Genomic DNA, 14221 nt, shown 5'->3' on the forward strand with positions numbered 1-14221 from the left:
CTGCATCTCCAGGAAAGACAAACAGTCCTCAGCTCTGGGTCCAGCCTTCCTAGTCTCTTCCTTTTCTTGCCCTCCTCCCCCCAGCCCCCCCCCCCCCCCCCATCTGTGTTTGTACAGACAGTGAGCTCACCCTGGGCCTGGGCCCAGTTTCCACCAGCAACCAGCACAGAGAACACACACAAGCTTGGGGGGAAGGGTGGGCACTGGGGCTTCCCAGTCCTTTTCCTGAGGGGCCTCCAGCCCCTGGCACCAGCTAGAGGGAGAGTGAGTTACCCAAACCACTGCTCCTGGGCTTACGTCACTTACACTCACTCACCCAGGCCCTGCTGTTCCCTGTTAGCCACAGACAGCATGTGACTGACTCGGTCCCTTTAATGCCCATGTGGAGCCCAAGCCTCTGCCTGGGTGTCTGCTCTGTCATTGGCGACGCCACAGATAGGTGTGAATGGAGTAGGCTGGTGAGACGGTCTCCAGGAAGCCCAGAGCAGGATCCTTGATGGTGAGAGGCACATCCTTGGAGGAGCTGGGGAAGGAGGAGGAGAGCTGAGGTATGATCCTGCCAAACCCACCGCCGGCCCTCAGCCCAGTGCCCGGGCCAGCTGCTGCTCTCACCGGTTCAGCACCACCACAACTGCAGAGCCGTCGGGGCGCGTCACTGCCACCGTTTCCAAGTCGGTCTCCTCACTAGCAACCAGCCCCACTCTCTGGGAGCCCTCAGGAATGAACTTGCTGAAGAGGGAACAGGCAGCGTCAGGGGCCCCCGCCCAGCCCCTCTGACCCTGAGGTAGTGCCCAGCAACGCGTAACCCAAGAATTCAACCCCCCCACACACACACACACACACACATCCCTTGCTAAGGCTCTGCCCCAATTCTCCGGTCTTGAGCCATGCTGCTGGCATGCCCTCCTTCCTGCCTCCCAGCTCCAGCTGTGTCTGATGCTGTCAAGTCACTTCCTGCCCAGATGGTGCAAGAGGGAGAGGTGTGCCTCTCCCAAGGGTCCCACCCTAAACACCTTCCTGCTGCTCGTGTGGGTGATGTAAGCCAGGACAGGAAATACTGGGCCTGCTGTGGAGTGGGGGGCCTGCCCCCCCTCACCTGAAGTGGCCGAGGTGGTAGTACATGGGCTGTTTGTAGAACGTGTCCTTGGCGATGTCCACGATGATGGGGCTGTCCACAAAGTTGCGCACCCAGTTGGGTCCCCCTTCAGGGTTCAGGGCGAGGTTCCAGTCAGTCCAGCCGACCACGTGGTAGAGGAGGTTCTAGGGCAGGAACAGGGCGGAGACAAAGGCTGGACACGGGGTCCCAGGTAATGTAGTGAATGCGGTGGGTGGGCACCGGAGCCTCAGCCCTGTGAAGGGGGGCTCTGTGGCCTGACATCTAAGAGGGAGCCTGAGGAGGAAGACGTCACAAGAGAAGCTGGGAAAGCAAGAAGCTCTAACTGCCCAAGCATCTGGAAGGAGGGTGAGGGGATGGACAGATCTGAAGGGATCATGAGGTCCCTAACTGTGCCCCCAGGAGAAAGCCAGCTGGGGAAGTTGGAGCGGAGGCCGACCATCAGTCTGGTGAGAGCAGGAAGGGGCCGGGGGCTGCTTGGTGAAGAGGGAGACAGGTGCTCACCGTGATGATGCTGTGGCTGTACTGCACGCCTCGGTCCCAGGAGCCCAGCCGCACACTCTGCTCCCAGAACTTGGACCCCACGCAGGCCTCCGAGGCAAAGAGCATGGTGTCCGGGAACAAGCGGTGCGTCTCCCCCAGGGTGGCCTTTGCTGGAGCCAGAAAGTCCAGGTACCAATGAACGGCGATGCCGTGAACATACTTAGCTGCCTCTGGGTCTGCCAGCACCTGCACAGGGAAGGGGGATCTGGGGAAAGGAGGCCACTGAACCCGGCCCTGCGTGTTCGGAGGGTTCTGGGAGACACGAGGGGACCAGAGAAATGGACCACGGGATGAACACAACTAGAGGGGGTTGCAGTAACATCCATGGGGTCCTGGGGATCCAAAGCGGGGGCTACCACCCCAGCACTCCAGGGGTATACCACCTGGGCACCTGGCTCAAGTGTAGGGGCAGGCCTGGCCAGCATGGCTCAGTGGTTGAGGGTCAAACTATGAAGCAGGAGGTCACGGTTCTATTCCCGGTCAGGGCACATGCCTGGGTTTCGGGCTCCATCCCCAGTGTGGGGCCTGCAGGAGGCAGCCAATCAATGATTCTATCTCACCACTGATGTTTCTATCTCTGTCTCTTCCTCTCTGGAATCAGTAAAAGTATCTTTAAGAAAAGAGTTGGGGCAGGGAAGGTACTCTGTTTGAGAGCTAGTCGCTGGATCCTGGATTTGGGGGTCACTGTGGTACCCGTGGAGGTCCTGGGCCTTACCACCTCGGCCCAGTGGGGCAACAGCAAGCGCTGGTCGTCCAGCATGAGCAGATGGACGTCTTGGTGAGCACTGTTGGCCAGGGCGGGGCCCAGGTCCCGGGCGATGAAATCTCGCTGGTGTTCAGGGGTGAAGCCCAGGCACTGGAAGGGGTACCCGCTAAAGAGCCCTGCCGAGGGCTCGTTCTCAGCTGTCACTGCCCAGAACTGTAACTTGTGCTCCGCGTAGGCATCCAGGAACCTGGCAGAGGGAGGGTATGTGTGACTATGACCAAGAAAGGAGACCAAGATGCTGAAACGGGTTTGGCTCAGTGGATAGAGCGTCGGCCTGCGGACTGAAGGGTCCCGGGTTCGATTCCAGTCGAGGCAGCTGGTCAATGATTCTCTCATCGATGTTTCTAACTCTCTATCCCTCTCTCTATCTCTCTGTAAAAAAATCAATAAAATATATATATTTTTAAAAATCAATAAAATATTTCCGAAAGAAAGAGAGAAAGGAGACCAAGAACCTGAGGACCAGGAGGCTGATGAGGTGGGGAAAACAGGGCCCAGGTCAGAAAGGCCCAGAAGATGGGAAGGTGAGGTGAAGAGAGTCCTCTGTAGGTGAAAACCAGGTAGGGACCTAGGCCGGGCTGCTCCCTTACTTGACAAAGTATCTGGCCCACGTCTGGTGGTAGTGGTCCCCTGGCCGACCCTTGAGTGACCCCCTCCCGTTCACTTTCCCATTGGTCTTGAGCCACGTGGGTGATGTCCAAGGACTGGCGAAGAGCGAGACAGGGCGCGGGGACATCTCTAGGGCTTGGTGGATCAGGGGTATCTAGAAACAAGATAGTGAGGAGAGCAACAAACCAGAGTTAGAACAGACTGGCCCAACCAGTGCATCAGGCCTAGCCATTAGCCCCCGCCCTCCCACCCCCAGGACGGAGCAGAGAGAATAGGGGCCAGGTTCTGTCTCTGTACTTCTCGAGCCCGAAGCTTTTCAGATCCCGGGCAGCAAAGCTACCAAGGCCTGGGGAAGCCAGGGTGCCCACCTTGAGCTTGACATCTTCCTCTGGGAGGCTGAAGTTGTGCAACTGGAAGTCGTCAGGGGTGTCGGCATAGGTGTAGATGCGGATGGAGAAGTCACAACTGGCCATGGGTACCCGGATGATGTTGTATTCAATTCCTGCAGCGAAAGACCAGGATCTGGAAGTCTGAGTCAATAGGAGCAGGTAGGGCCTGGCCTATCACTTGCCCGTCCTAAAGCAGGTCTGGGCTCCAGGGTGAGGGCCAGTGGAGCCAGGCACCTGGGTGAAACACAGGCCTGGGCCTGAGAATCCCCAAGCACCCCGTGGAAGACGGGTAGCACAATATTGTTTATTTGGGCAAATGTCAGGAATGGATGGAAGTCAGGGTCAAAGGAAATGTCAAGGTCAGTTGCACTGTCATCTTGCCCCCCTCCTCCTCACCTTCTTCAGAGAAGTATGATTTGAGTAGCAATTTCTGGGCGGGGGGTGACAAGGCAAGGATGTTGAGAGCAGAAGCATCCGTCATGGCCCCTCCAAATCCCTTTATTTTCTGGAACTTCTGCTCCGGCTGCAGGGTCAGTAACAGCCCTGAGAACACACGCAGGGAATCAGGGTGTCAGTGCACAGGGAGAAGCCCCAGGGGGACCCCAGCCTGGCTTAGGGGGAAAGGGGTTACCTGTGCCTGTCTGATTGGCCCGGATGGTCCCCAGACTCGGCTCCATTCGGCGCCCGCTGCGTGTGCTCTCGTAGCGTGTGAAGGTGCCAGGGGCAGGCAGGGTCAGAGGGTCCAGAGAGTCACAGTACGTGGCATTGCAAACACAGACCACCGAGCTGTAGCCAAAGCTTTTGGGGATGCAGGGGCGGGCACCTGGGAAGGAGAGAGAGGCAAGGGCTGAAGGATGACGCTGGGAGAAGCCACACTGTTCAGGAGAGACTGAACACCGGTTCCTAAAACCCTCTCGCACCTTGGCCGGCATGGCTCAACAGTTAGAGCACTGGCCCCTGCATGAAAGGGTCTCAGGTTCGACTCCTGGTCAAGGGCACATACCTGGGTTATGGGTTCGATCCCTGACCCAAGTTGGGATGCGAAAGGAAGGCAACCAATCAACCCATCTATGTGTTTCACACAGATGTTTCTCTTTCTCCCTCCCTCTCTCTCCCTTCCACTCTCTAAAAAATAAATTAATTAAATAATTAAAATTAAATAAAAAATAAAAATCAATGGGAAAAATAATCCTTGGGTGAGGATTAAAATCCCCTTGCTGTACCTCCACTCAAAAGCATTAGTTGAGCATCTACTGATGCTCCACCACCAGTTTGTCAGGAAATCACCGAAGAAGAGAGTGTTGGGCCACCTCCCTCCCCCTCGATTTACTCACCTGATGCCCAAGAGACTGCCTGGAGTAGGAGCAATCCCGAGAGTCCGGCAGCCATGATGCCCACCCTGCCCGGGGCCGTGGGACATTCCTGAGAACAGAATGAAGAGCGGCTGGAAGGCAAGCCCCTCTCCACCCCTCAGCTACTCTCCAGGGCGGTGCTCAGCTCCCATGGGCACCCTCAGACTCCAAGAGGGATGGAATAGGCCCTCTGCTGGTGCCAGCCTTCCCTCCAAGTCCTGTTAGTGAGTCTCTGCCAGCCCCGACCAGGACCCTCCTCCTCCCCTCTTTCCACCCATCTCTCCCTCGTCCTGTCCCTCCATAGAAATGCCATGATGGCCTGAGTTCGAGGAGAGTCTCATTCATTGAATTCCTGAACCTGATGGTCAGGATTCCAGAAGCAGGCAAGATCACTTGGGAGCCCTGGCCCACTCACCTCTCTGGAAGGACTTGCAAGCTCCATCGCGGGGTGAGAAGCCTGCAGGGCTCACAGCCTCGGAGGGACAGGAGTCCACTAAATAAAAGTGGAGCTCCCGGTACTTGGTTAACTACACACCCGGGATTAGCCTTGGGGATTAATTCTGGCATCATGGAGTGGATGGGTCATGTGATGACGACGGGAGAGTCACATGACACCGGAAGTGAGGCAACTTCGACCATACTTGTAAAGGGCGGCCGGTTTCCTCCAGGTTGCTGGTGATTACACACCCAGTGATGTTCTAGAAGGCATGTGTGAATGACAGCTTAGGAAAGAATCTAAATCAAAAACCTGCGAGGACTGGGCAGAGGCTCCAGAATCCAGGAGGATGGGAACCATAGTCACATTGTTTTCTTGAGAAAAAATGTTAAAGGGATGCTAATAAAGTTGATACTAATGCAAGAGTGGACAGGTCCACTGGCCGTGATACTGAGAGATGGTGAAGGCAGCCTTTGTCCTCAGAGGCTGGGGAGCAGGGCGTCAGACAGATAGTTACACGTGAAGACAAACCAGTGACGAGGTGAGGAGCTATCCTGGAAGGCTTCCAGAGGAGAAAGGGCAGGGAGGGATCACTAACCGGAGGAGAGCAGGAGGGAGGGCAGAGGAGGCATGACTGAGGGAGGGAGTCCCACACACGCCTGGCTGCATCCACAGGCACGGGTTGTATGAACAGCTATTCCTTTCTCACAGGGCAGGGGGGGCTGTGTCACGTAGCTCAGAAACTGGAAAGTGCCGTAGAGGCTCCGTCCTTCGTGGGCATGAGAAGGGGGTTATCTGTGATGCTGGACCTCAGTGATTTAGGTCAGGTCACACACACACAATGATGACATGACAGACGCCAGCTTCTGACCCTGTTGCCCAACTAACGTGGAGGCCACCGCACCATCGCTCAGGACCATTACTGGAATCAGTGAAATAAGCCTGTGCCTCGCGCATGGGAGATGCTCACTAACCGCTTGTTTACTGTGTCTTTTTTATTTTTTTAATTTAAAATATATATATTTTATTGATTTTTCACAGAGAGTTAGGGAGAGGGACAGAAAGTCAAGAAACATCGATGAGAGAGAAGCATCGATCAGCCGCCTCCTGCACACTCCCTACTGGGGATGTGCCCGCAACCAACGTACATGCCCTTGACCGGAATCAAACCTGGGACCCTTCAGTCCACAGACTGACTCTCTATCCACTGAGCCAAACCTGTCAGAGCTTCCGAAACCAGTTTGGCTCAGTGGATAGAGCATCGGTCTGCGAACTGAAAGGTCCCAGGTTAAATTCCGGTCAAGGGCATGTACCTTGGTTGCGGGCACATCCCCAGAGGGGGGTGTGCAGGAGGCAGCTGATCAATGTTTCTCTCATCGATGTTTCTAAAAACATCATCGATCATCATTGATGTTTCTAACTCTCTATTCCTCTCTGTAAAAAATCAATAAGATATAGTCAAAACAAAACAAAACAAAACAAAACAAAAAACCACACCAAAACACCTGTCAGAGCTGCTGGGTCCTTTTAAAATGATCTCAGTGAAGTCTTTCCAGATGCACCAGGCAATACGGGTCTTTTCCTGTCCTGGGTCCTATAGCACTTGAGCCCAGTTTCAGTGAGACCAGCTGGTGTGAAACCTGGCTCCACCATTTACTGGCTGTTTGATCTTCAATAATGACATGAGCCTCTGTTTCTCATCTATAAAAGGGGAGTGACAGCTCCTACCTCATAAAAGTGTCGTGAGGTTTCAGTACCATAACGCATGTGCACAGTACGCTGCTGGGCACCAAGAATTGTGATAAGTCCTTAGAGGGGTCAGTAAGGGGATGTCTTACTCATCCCTTTACTGACACAGGTTGGGTACATGCCAAGTTGGTGAACCAAAATGAACCATCATCACGATGTCATTATTTGCCCCATCCAGACTTCCTGTTTTTCCAGGAAACGCTGTGTAGGGCTCATTCTTGAAAAGAAGACAGGTGATACCTGCACCTTTCTTCCTTCTAGTTCATTCATTCCACAAACATTTGTCACACAGACTATGTTGGCGCCGGTCTGCTCCCCCGCTTCACTGTGTAGTCACAGTGTTTAGGAGGCTTTTATTTCTTCTTTTTATCCTTCAGTTTAAAAATCTTCCAGAGTTGATACCACCTTATTTATTTTTTATACCACCTTATTTTTTTTTCTTAATTTTATTAATTGAGAGGGGGAGAGAGAAATAGATGTGGGAGCAACAAGAGACACAAGACATGACACATGGGTTGGTTGGTTGCCTCCCAAACCTGCCCCAGTCAGGGCCAGGATTTGAACCTGCAACCTAGGTCCCTGCCCTTGACTGGAAATCAAACCTGGGACGCTTTAGGTGCAAAGGCTGATGCACTAAGCCCTGAGCCACACTGGCCAGGGCTTCCCTTGGACTTTTATGTTTATACTAGGGGCCCAGTGCACGAATTCACGCATGGGTGGGCTCCAGCTGGCCCACCCCAATGGGGGCTGATAGGGGTCGGGCTGGTGGGTGGGAGGACACAGGAGTTGGCTGGCCCTGTTGGGGGGATAATGGGGAGGTGATCAGGGGCCGATCATGGGTGGGGCTGGCCAGGAGGAGGGGCCTCAGGAGGTTGGAAGGGGGCCATTTGGGGCCCCGAATGGGACAGCTGGCCACGGCAGTGCATGTCATAGCAAGTGGTCATCCCCGTCACTTGGCTTTTATATATGTAGATATTTTTAACATAGTTTATTGATATTTTAACAGAGAGGAAGGGAGAGGGATAGAGAGTTAGAAACATTAATGAGAGAGAAACATCAATCAGCTACCTCCTGCACAACCCCACTAGGGATGTGGGCCAGGGCCGAAGGCATCGCCAGGAACGGGGACCGAGGCTCTGCTTCCACGCTGAGCCACTGTAACACAGGTGGAGAACTGGGCTCGCTGTGGCGGGAGGCCAGGTTCCTCACACGTGGACTTTTCTTTCTTTTCTTTTAATATATTTTATTGATTTTTTAAAACATATTTTATTGATTTTTTACAGAGAGGAAGAGAGAGGGATAGAGAGTTAGAAACATCGATGAGAGAGAATCATCACTCAGCTGCCTCTTGCATACCCCCTACTGGGGATGTGCCCATAATCAAGGTACATGCCCTTGACAGGAATCGAACCCGGGACCTTTCTTTCAGTCCGCAGGCCGACGCTCTATCCACTGAGCGAAACCGGTTTCGGCTCTCATCCATATTTCTAACTCTCTAACCCTCTCTCTTCCTCTCTGTAAAAAAATCAACAAAATATACAAAAAATATTATGTTAAATGAAAGAAGCCAGACACAGAAGATCACATATTGTACGATTCTATTAATATGAAATTTTAGAATAGGTGAAGCTATAGAGACAGAAAATAGATTAGTAGCTGCCTGGAGCTGTAGTGGGAACAGAGATTAGCTGTTGCACAACTCAGTAAATTTACTAAAAATCATTGAACTGTACACTGAAAAGGAGAGAATTTTATAGTATATAAATTATACCTCAATTAAGCTATCAAAATTTTATTATATATTTGCAGTCAGTTCATTGCTTCTTTAGGAACTGCACTATTGCACAGAAATTCTTTTCAAATAAATATATTATATAGTTGGAAATTATTTTATTTAAGCTTCCTTCTCTATAATTTTCTATGTTATTATATAACACAGTCCTGTTGACTTGTTTTTTTTTTTATATTTGCATGTGTTGTTGAGTGGAAATTTCCAAAGTCAAGTAGAATGAGAGAACTCTTTTTTGTGAATGTAGAATGCCTACTTTCCTGCCCTCCATCCGTGTAATCCTCCAAGTGCCTCCAGAGTGAACAACATAGACTGAGGAACAAGAACAGACCCAGAGATAAGGAGCCATGGGTCAGACTGTTGGACCTCAAAGGGAGGGTGGGGATAAAAGGGAGAGATCAACCAAAGGACTTGTGTGCACACATATGAGCCTAACCAGTGGTCAAAGACAATAGGGGGGTGGGGGCATGAGGGGGCAAGGGTGGGGGGTTGGAATGGGGGGTTGAGGACAGATATGTGATACCTTAATCAATAAAGAAATTAAAAAAAAAAAAAAGTGCCTCCAGGGTCTCCCCTAAAGACACAAGTTTCCAAAATGTCCCCTAGGGGGCGACTGAGAACCACTCCCTTAGGGAGTCACCTCCAACACCTAGGCCTCGCTGCACTGGCCACTAGGGGCGTGTTAGGTGGCACGTAAGTATTCCTGGTCCTGTTGCACACTTTTAAACACCAAGGGAGGACAACTGGGAAATGTAAGCAAAAGCAGAAGTACAAAAATAGTCTGGCTGACGCAGCAGCACAGTTCTGGTCCCACTGCTGCTAGCCCTCTGCAGGGCTGCCGGCTCGGCTCAGATAGCAAACGCCTGCCCTGGAGACTGGCAAGTATCACGTCACAGGCTCCTTGCTCTTTAGGCCTCAGACCAAGCCCCATGGAGGTCGCCCCTCCCAGTCCCACTGTTACACCCACGGTCAAGTCAGAGGGAGGCACTTTCTCATTCCATTCGCAGCAGAGAGGAGATGCTCAAGAAATACCAGAGGAAAGAATGAATAAACCTTATCAATCACCTTCAGAACCTGTCCTTTCAGCTCTGGTTTCCCATCTGAAGACATGACACTCCTCCTTATTACTGACACCGAAAAGGACTTCCTTCTTCAGCGAAACTAGACCCCTTCTGTCCCTTAGAGAGTTACCGCTCTCCCTCTCCCTCTCCAAATCCTTTAAGGCACCACACTGCCTTCGAGAGGCTTACAGGATCTGTGTTCCACTCTCATTTCTCACTCTCCAACCCCATTTCCCCGATAGGCTGCGGGCCCTATTGCCTCTATTTCCCTCCCTGCCGTAGTACTTTCTTCTCTTGAAGAAAAGGAATAATTCTTTTTTAATCATTAGGGCCTCAGCCTTCATATCCCTGCCTTCAGTACCATTTTCCTGATACCCCCTGCTGGGTTAGTCACCCTTGCTAAGTGCTCCCCAACTCACACATCCAACAAATAATAATTGGGCATCTACTATATGCCAGGCGCTGTTCTAAATCCTGGGGATACAATAAATAAGATGCTAAAGTTCCTGTCCTAGTGGCTGGTAGATAAAAAAAAAAAAAGAGAGAGATAATTTCACATGGTCATGAGAACTATGAAGGAAAATAAAGGGTAGGGAGTGCTGGATAGAGCCAGTGATGGGGATAATTATAAGAAGCGAGTTTAGCCGAGACCGGTTTGGCTCAGTGGATAGAGCATCGGTCTGCAGACTGAGGGGTCCCGGGTTTGATTCCGGTTGGGGGCGTGTACATTGGTTGCGAGCACATCCCTGGCGGGGGGTGTGCGGGAGGCAGCTGGTCGATGTTTCTCTCTCATCGACGTTTCTAGCTCTCTATCCCTCTTCCTTACTCTCTATGGAAAATCAATAAAATATATTAAAAAAAGAAAAAAGAAAAAAGAAAAAAAGAAGTGAGTTTAGCCAAAACCGGTTTGGCTCAGTGGATAGAACATCAGCCTTCGGACCAAAAGGTCCTGGGTTCGATTCCGGTCAGGGGCATGTACCTTGGTTGCGGGCGTATCCCCAGTGGGGAGTGTGCAGGAGGCAGCTGATCAATGTTTCTCTCTCATCCGATGTTTCTAACCCTCTATCCATCTCCCTTTCTGTGAAAAATCAATAAAATATATATATATATATATATTTTTTTTTTTTTAAAAAAAGGAGTTTAGAAAGGAAACTGTGGAGCCAGACTCTGTAAGCCTTGGTGGCCATAGTAAGGAGACTGAATTTTGTTCTAAGATGGAAATTCACTGGAGAGTTTGGTGCAGGGAAGTGATAGGATCAGATGTATATTTTTAAGATCCTTTTGGCTGCTGGGTAGAATTCGATGGTGGGGGGAAGATGCCAAGACAGGGAGACTAGCTGCCACGTACAGCCTGCCGTGGACTTCTCCCTCGTCTACCTCCATTGTACCTCAGGGTCCTCGAAAAGGCTCTTCTTCAGCGTATACCCCCTCCCCTCCACGCAGCCTGGTTAACGCCTGGTCATCCTTCATAGCGCACCTGCGATGTCGTTTTCTCCAAAATTCCTCTCCCTCCACACACAGCCCCCCTGGAACACACACTGACAGCCCTTCATCTCCTTTGTAGCTCTTATCCCAATTAACTGTCCAGTGGCTTAATGTCCGTTAGTGTCCAGTGGCTGCTACCTTCTTGGCCGGTGGATAGATTAGTGGGTAAGCCCAGTAGGATAGAGATGAGTCCGTCCACGCTCCCTTCCCAGGTCCATGGCCAGACCCTAACGTGTAGCATAGCCCGGTGCTCAGTAAATGTTTGTGGAATGACTGAAGAACAGAATAACAGATAAATTACACAGACCTTCTACTCACTCCACCCCTCAAAAAACAAGGTGGGCCCTAGCTGGTTTGGCTCAGTAGATAGAGCATCAGCCTGAAGGGTCCCAGGTTCGATTCCGGTCAAGGGCACATGCCTAGGTTGCAGGCTTGATCCCCAGTAGGGGACGTGCAGGAGGCAGCCAATCAGTGATTCTCTCTCAACATTGATGTTTCTATCTCTCTTTCCCTCTCCCTTCCTCTCTGAAATCAATAAAGATATATAGATATATATTTTAAATACATTTTATTGATTTTTTTTTGCAGAGAGGAAGGGAGAGGGATAGAGAGTCAGAAACATCAATGAGAAACATCAATCAGCTGCCTCCTGCACACCCCCTACTGGGGATGTGCCGGAAACCAAGGTACACGCCCTTGACCGGAATTGAACCCGGGACCCCTCAGTCAGCAGGCCGACGCTCTATCCACTGAGCCAAACCGGTTAGGGCAAAGATATCTTTTTTAAAACTTTTTTTTTTTTTTTTTTAACACAAGGTGGGTAGAGGAGAATTTGAAGATTTATCCTCTCTTCTTCATTAGTATAAAGTACGACCATCCCTACCAGTAACAATGATTGAAAAGTGAAGTGCAAACGCCTGGAGGGAGAGTTAAGAACCAAATGGTGCCACGTCCAGGACGCCTACCGTGGGCGACGTAGAGGAGCAGCCACCAGCGCGGGGGTGAAGGAAACCCCACGGCGGCCTGAACCGCGGGGCGGGCGGGGCGGAGGAGGGGGCTCCGGGGCGTCCGCATCCCAGCGAGGCTGCGCGCCGCCCAGCGCCGCCCCTAGACGCCCGAGGTCCGCGGGGCGGGGCCGGAGGAGGCGGGGCCTAGCTCCGGAAGGCGTGCCTCTCAATGCCAGAAGGCGGGACGGAGGCCCTCTCCGCACGCCTATTGGTCCTCTGAAGGACTGACGGCTCTTCCTGACCAGTGGTAACCCAGATGGGGCGCACGCGTATTTGGGAAAGGGAGCGGGATTCACGAAGCGCGCATGCGCCTTGGCCTACACGAGCGGGGTGGGGGTGGGGGCAATATAAAGTAAGGGGCTGTGGTGGGGAAAGGAGGTTGAACTCCCTCAATGAATCCCGGCCAAACAAGGTTCTTGAGCTTCCTCCTCTAGGAGCCCCAGGATAGCAGCCTTTCAGGGCCCCGGAACTGCCCCGGTGGGAATCCCATCTACCTTCTTTGTTGTCCTGGCCGCACCCCAGCCCTCCCCGAAGCGGGTTGTTATGATGGTGAATTATTCAAGAAGTCTTGCCGCCTGACGCCATCGGGGAACAGTCCCCCTTCCTTCTCCCTTCCTTCCCAGCAGGGCACCGCGGCCATCCCCAAAATCATAGGGCCCCAAAGCTGCTTTAGAGGCCCCACTCTGCCACTTAAGTAACTTGGGTTTGTTGAGGACCTACTAAGTGTTAGGCCTAGTGCAATGTGCAAGTCCCTGCTCTCCCGAGCTTACATTTTATGGGACAACAGACAAAAACAAGACCATTTTAGACAGTGTAAGGGCTCAAAACAACATGACAGTGTGACAAAATGCCTGGAGGTTGCTCAGTGAGAAGGTGAATTAGGCTTAAGTGAAGGCAACAGCCATAGGACCCAGCGTTTAATGCTTGGGGAAAAGCAGGTGACAAGGCCCTGTGCAAAGCAGACCAGGTTTTACCTGTCCACAGCCTGGGAGGAAGTTTGGAGATTATTCTAAATACAATGGGAAGGCATTAGATTTGGGTGGAATCTTGATGTGACATGATTTCTTAGGTTGCTGAGTGGAGGATGGAGTGTTAGGAAGAAAGGAAATAAATCAATTCGGACGCTGGCAGAAACTGGGGACTTGAGCTAGATAGCAGCTGAGACCCGGATGAGTTCAGAATAGGATTGGGTGTGCCGAAACCGGTTTGGCTCAATGGATAGAGCGTCAGCTTGCGGACTCAAGGGTCCCGGGTTCGATTCCGGTCAAGGGCATGTACCAGTAGGGGATGTGCAAGAGGCAGCAGATCAATGTTTCTCTCTCATCAATGTTTCTAACTCTCTATCCCTCTCTCTTCCTCTCTGTAAAAAACCAATAAAATATATTTAAAAAAAAAAAAAAAGAATAGGATTGGGTGTGATGGAGGAGGGAAAAGAAGAAATTAGGTTGAGTCCCAGGTTTCTGGAATATGCACCTGGGTGGCGGTGCCACTTTTCGAGATGGAGCAGTGCAGGTGCAGAGGTGGGGGTCGGGAGTTCGGTGGTGGCCAGGCTGAGGCTGAGACACCCATCAACATCCACGCAGAGATGTCAATTGGAGGTTTGAGCCCATGGAGAGGTCAGGGCGGGAGTTATCCATGAACACACAGATGGTATTTAAGCTGCAGGACTTGGAAGAGCCCTCTGCCGACAGTGAAAGTAGAAAAGGGCTGAGGGGAGAGCCCCGGGCCTTCCTGTGTGAGTCAGTCCAGCAGAGGTGTAAACGCTTCTAAGGATACCCAGAGGGTCCAGTAGGAGGAAAAAACAGGAGAACATGGTATCTTCAAAGGCAAGAAAGGGAAAACGCCAAGAAGAAAGATGCTGGTTTTCTGGGTAAAGAGTTTGAGATGCAGGCGGAGAAATGGCCACTTTTTGGTTGCTGAA

The 14221-nt window shown here is 51.7% G+C and overlaps 1 protein-coding gene across 2 annotated transcripts; it reads right to left on the reverse strand.

The window, feature by feature from the left end:
* Positions 1-47: 47 nt before the first annotated feature.
* Positions 48-12423, reverse strand: GBA1 (glucosylceramidase beta 1). 2 transcript variants are annotated; one of them, XM_084866815.1, is made up of 12 exons: positions 12259-12423; positions 5189-5471; positions 4756-4843; positions 4053-4244; positions 3818-3964; positions 3401-3534; positions 3014-3186; positions 2373-2610; positions 1619-1843; positions 1097-1260; positions 613-729; positions 48-523 (listed from the first exon to the last, which is right to left on the reverse strand). In XM_084866815.1, exons 2-12 carry the CDS (start codon positions 5213-5215, stop codon positions 418-420), a joined length of 1611 nt encoding a protein of 536 aa, XP_084722941.1. In that variant the 5' UTR covers positions 5216-5471; positions 12259-12423; the 3' UTR covers positions 48-417. The 2 variants fall into 2 exon arrangements, with proteins under 2 accessions (XP_084722941.1, XP_084722940.1); XM_084866814.1 differs by having other exon boundaries at positions 5189-5771.
* Between the last annotated feature and the right edge of the window lie 1798 nt (positions 12424-14221).

Source organism: Pipistrellus hanaki (genome assembly GCF_964339955.1).
Source record: "Pipistrellus hanaki genome assembly, chromosome: 18".
In the NCBI taxonomy this organism is placed as follows: Eukaryota; Metazoa; Chordata; class Mammalia; order Chiroptera; family Vespertilionidae; genus Pipistrellus; species Pipistrellus hanaki.

Excerpts from the sequence above, each read along its gene's own strand:
- GBA1 (XM_084866815.1), bottom strand. The coding sequence starts at position 5,215 with ATGGAGCTTGCAAGTCCTTCCAGAGAG. Across the intron at positions 3,965-4,052 it reads GGCCAATCAGACAGGCACAG|GGCTGTTACTGACCCTGCAG; the intron begins GTAACCCCTTTC and ends GTGTGTTCTCAG. Across the intron at positions 2,611-3,013 it reads TGGGCCAGATACTTTGTCAA|GTTCCTGGATGCCTACGCGG; the intron begins GTAAGGGAGCAG and ends TCCCTCTGCCAG.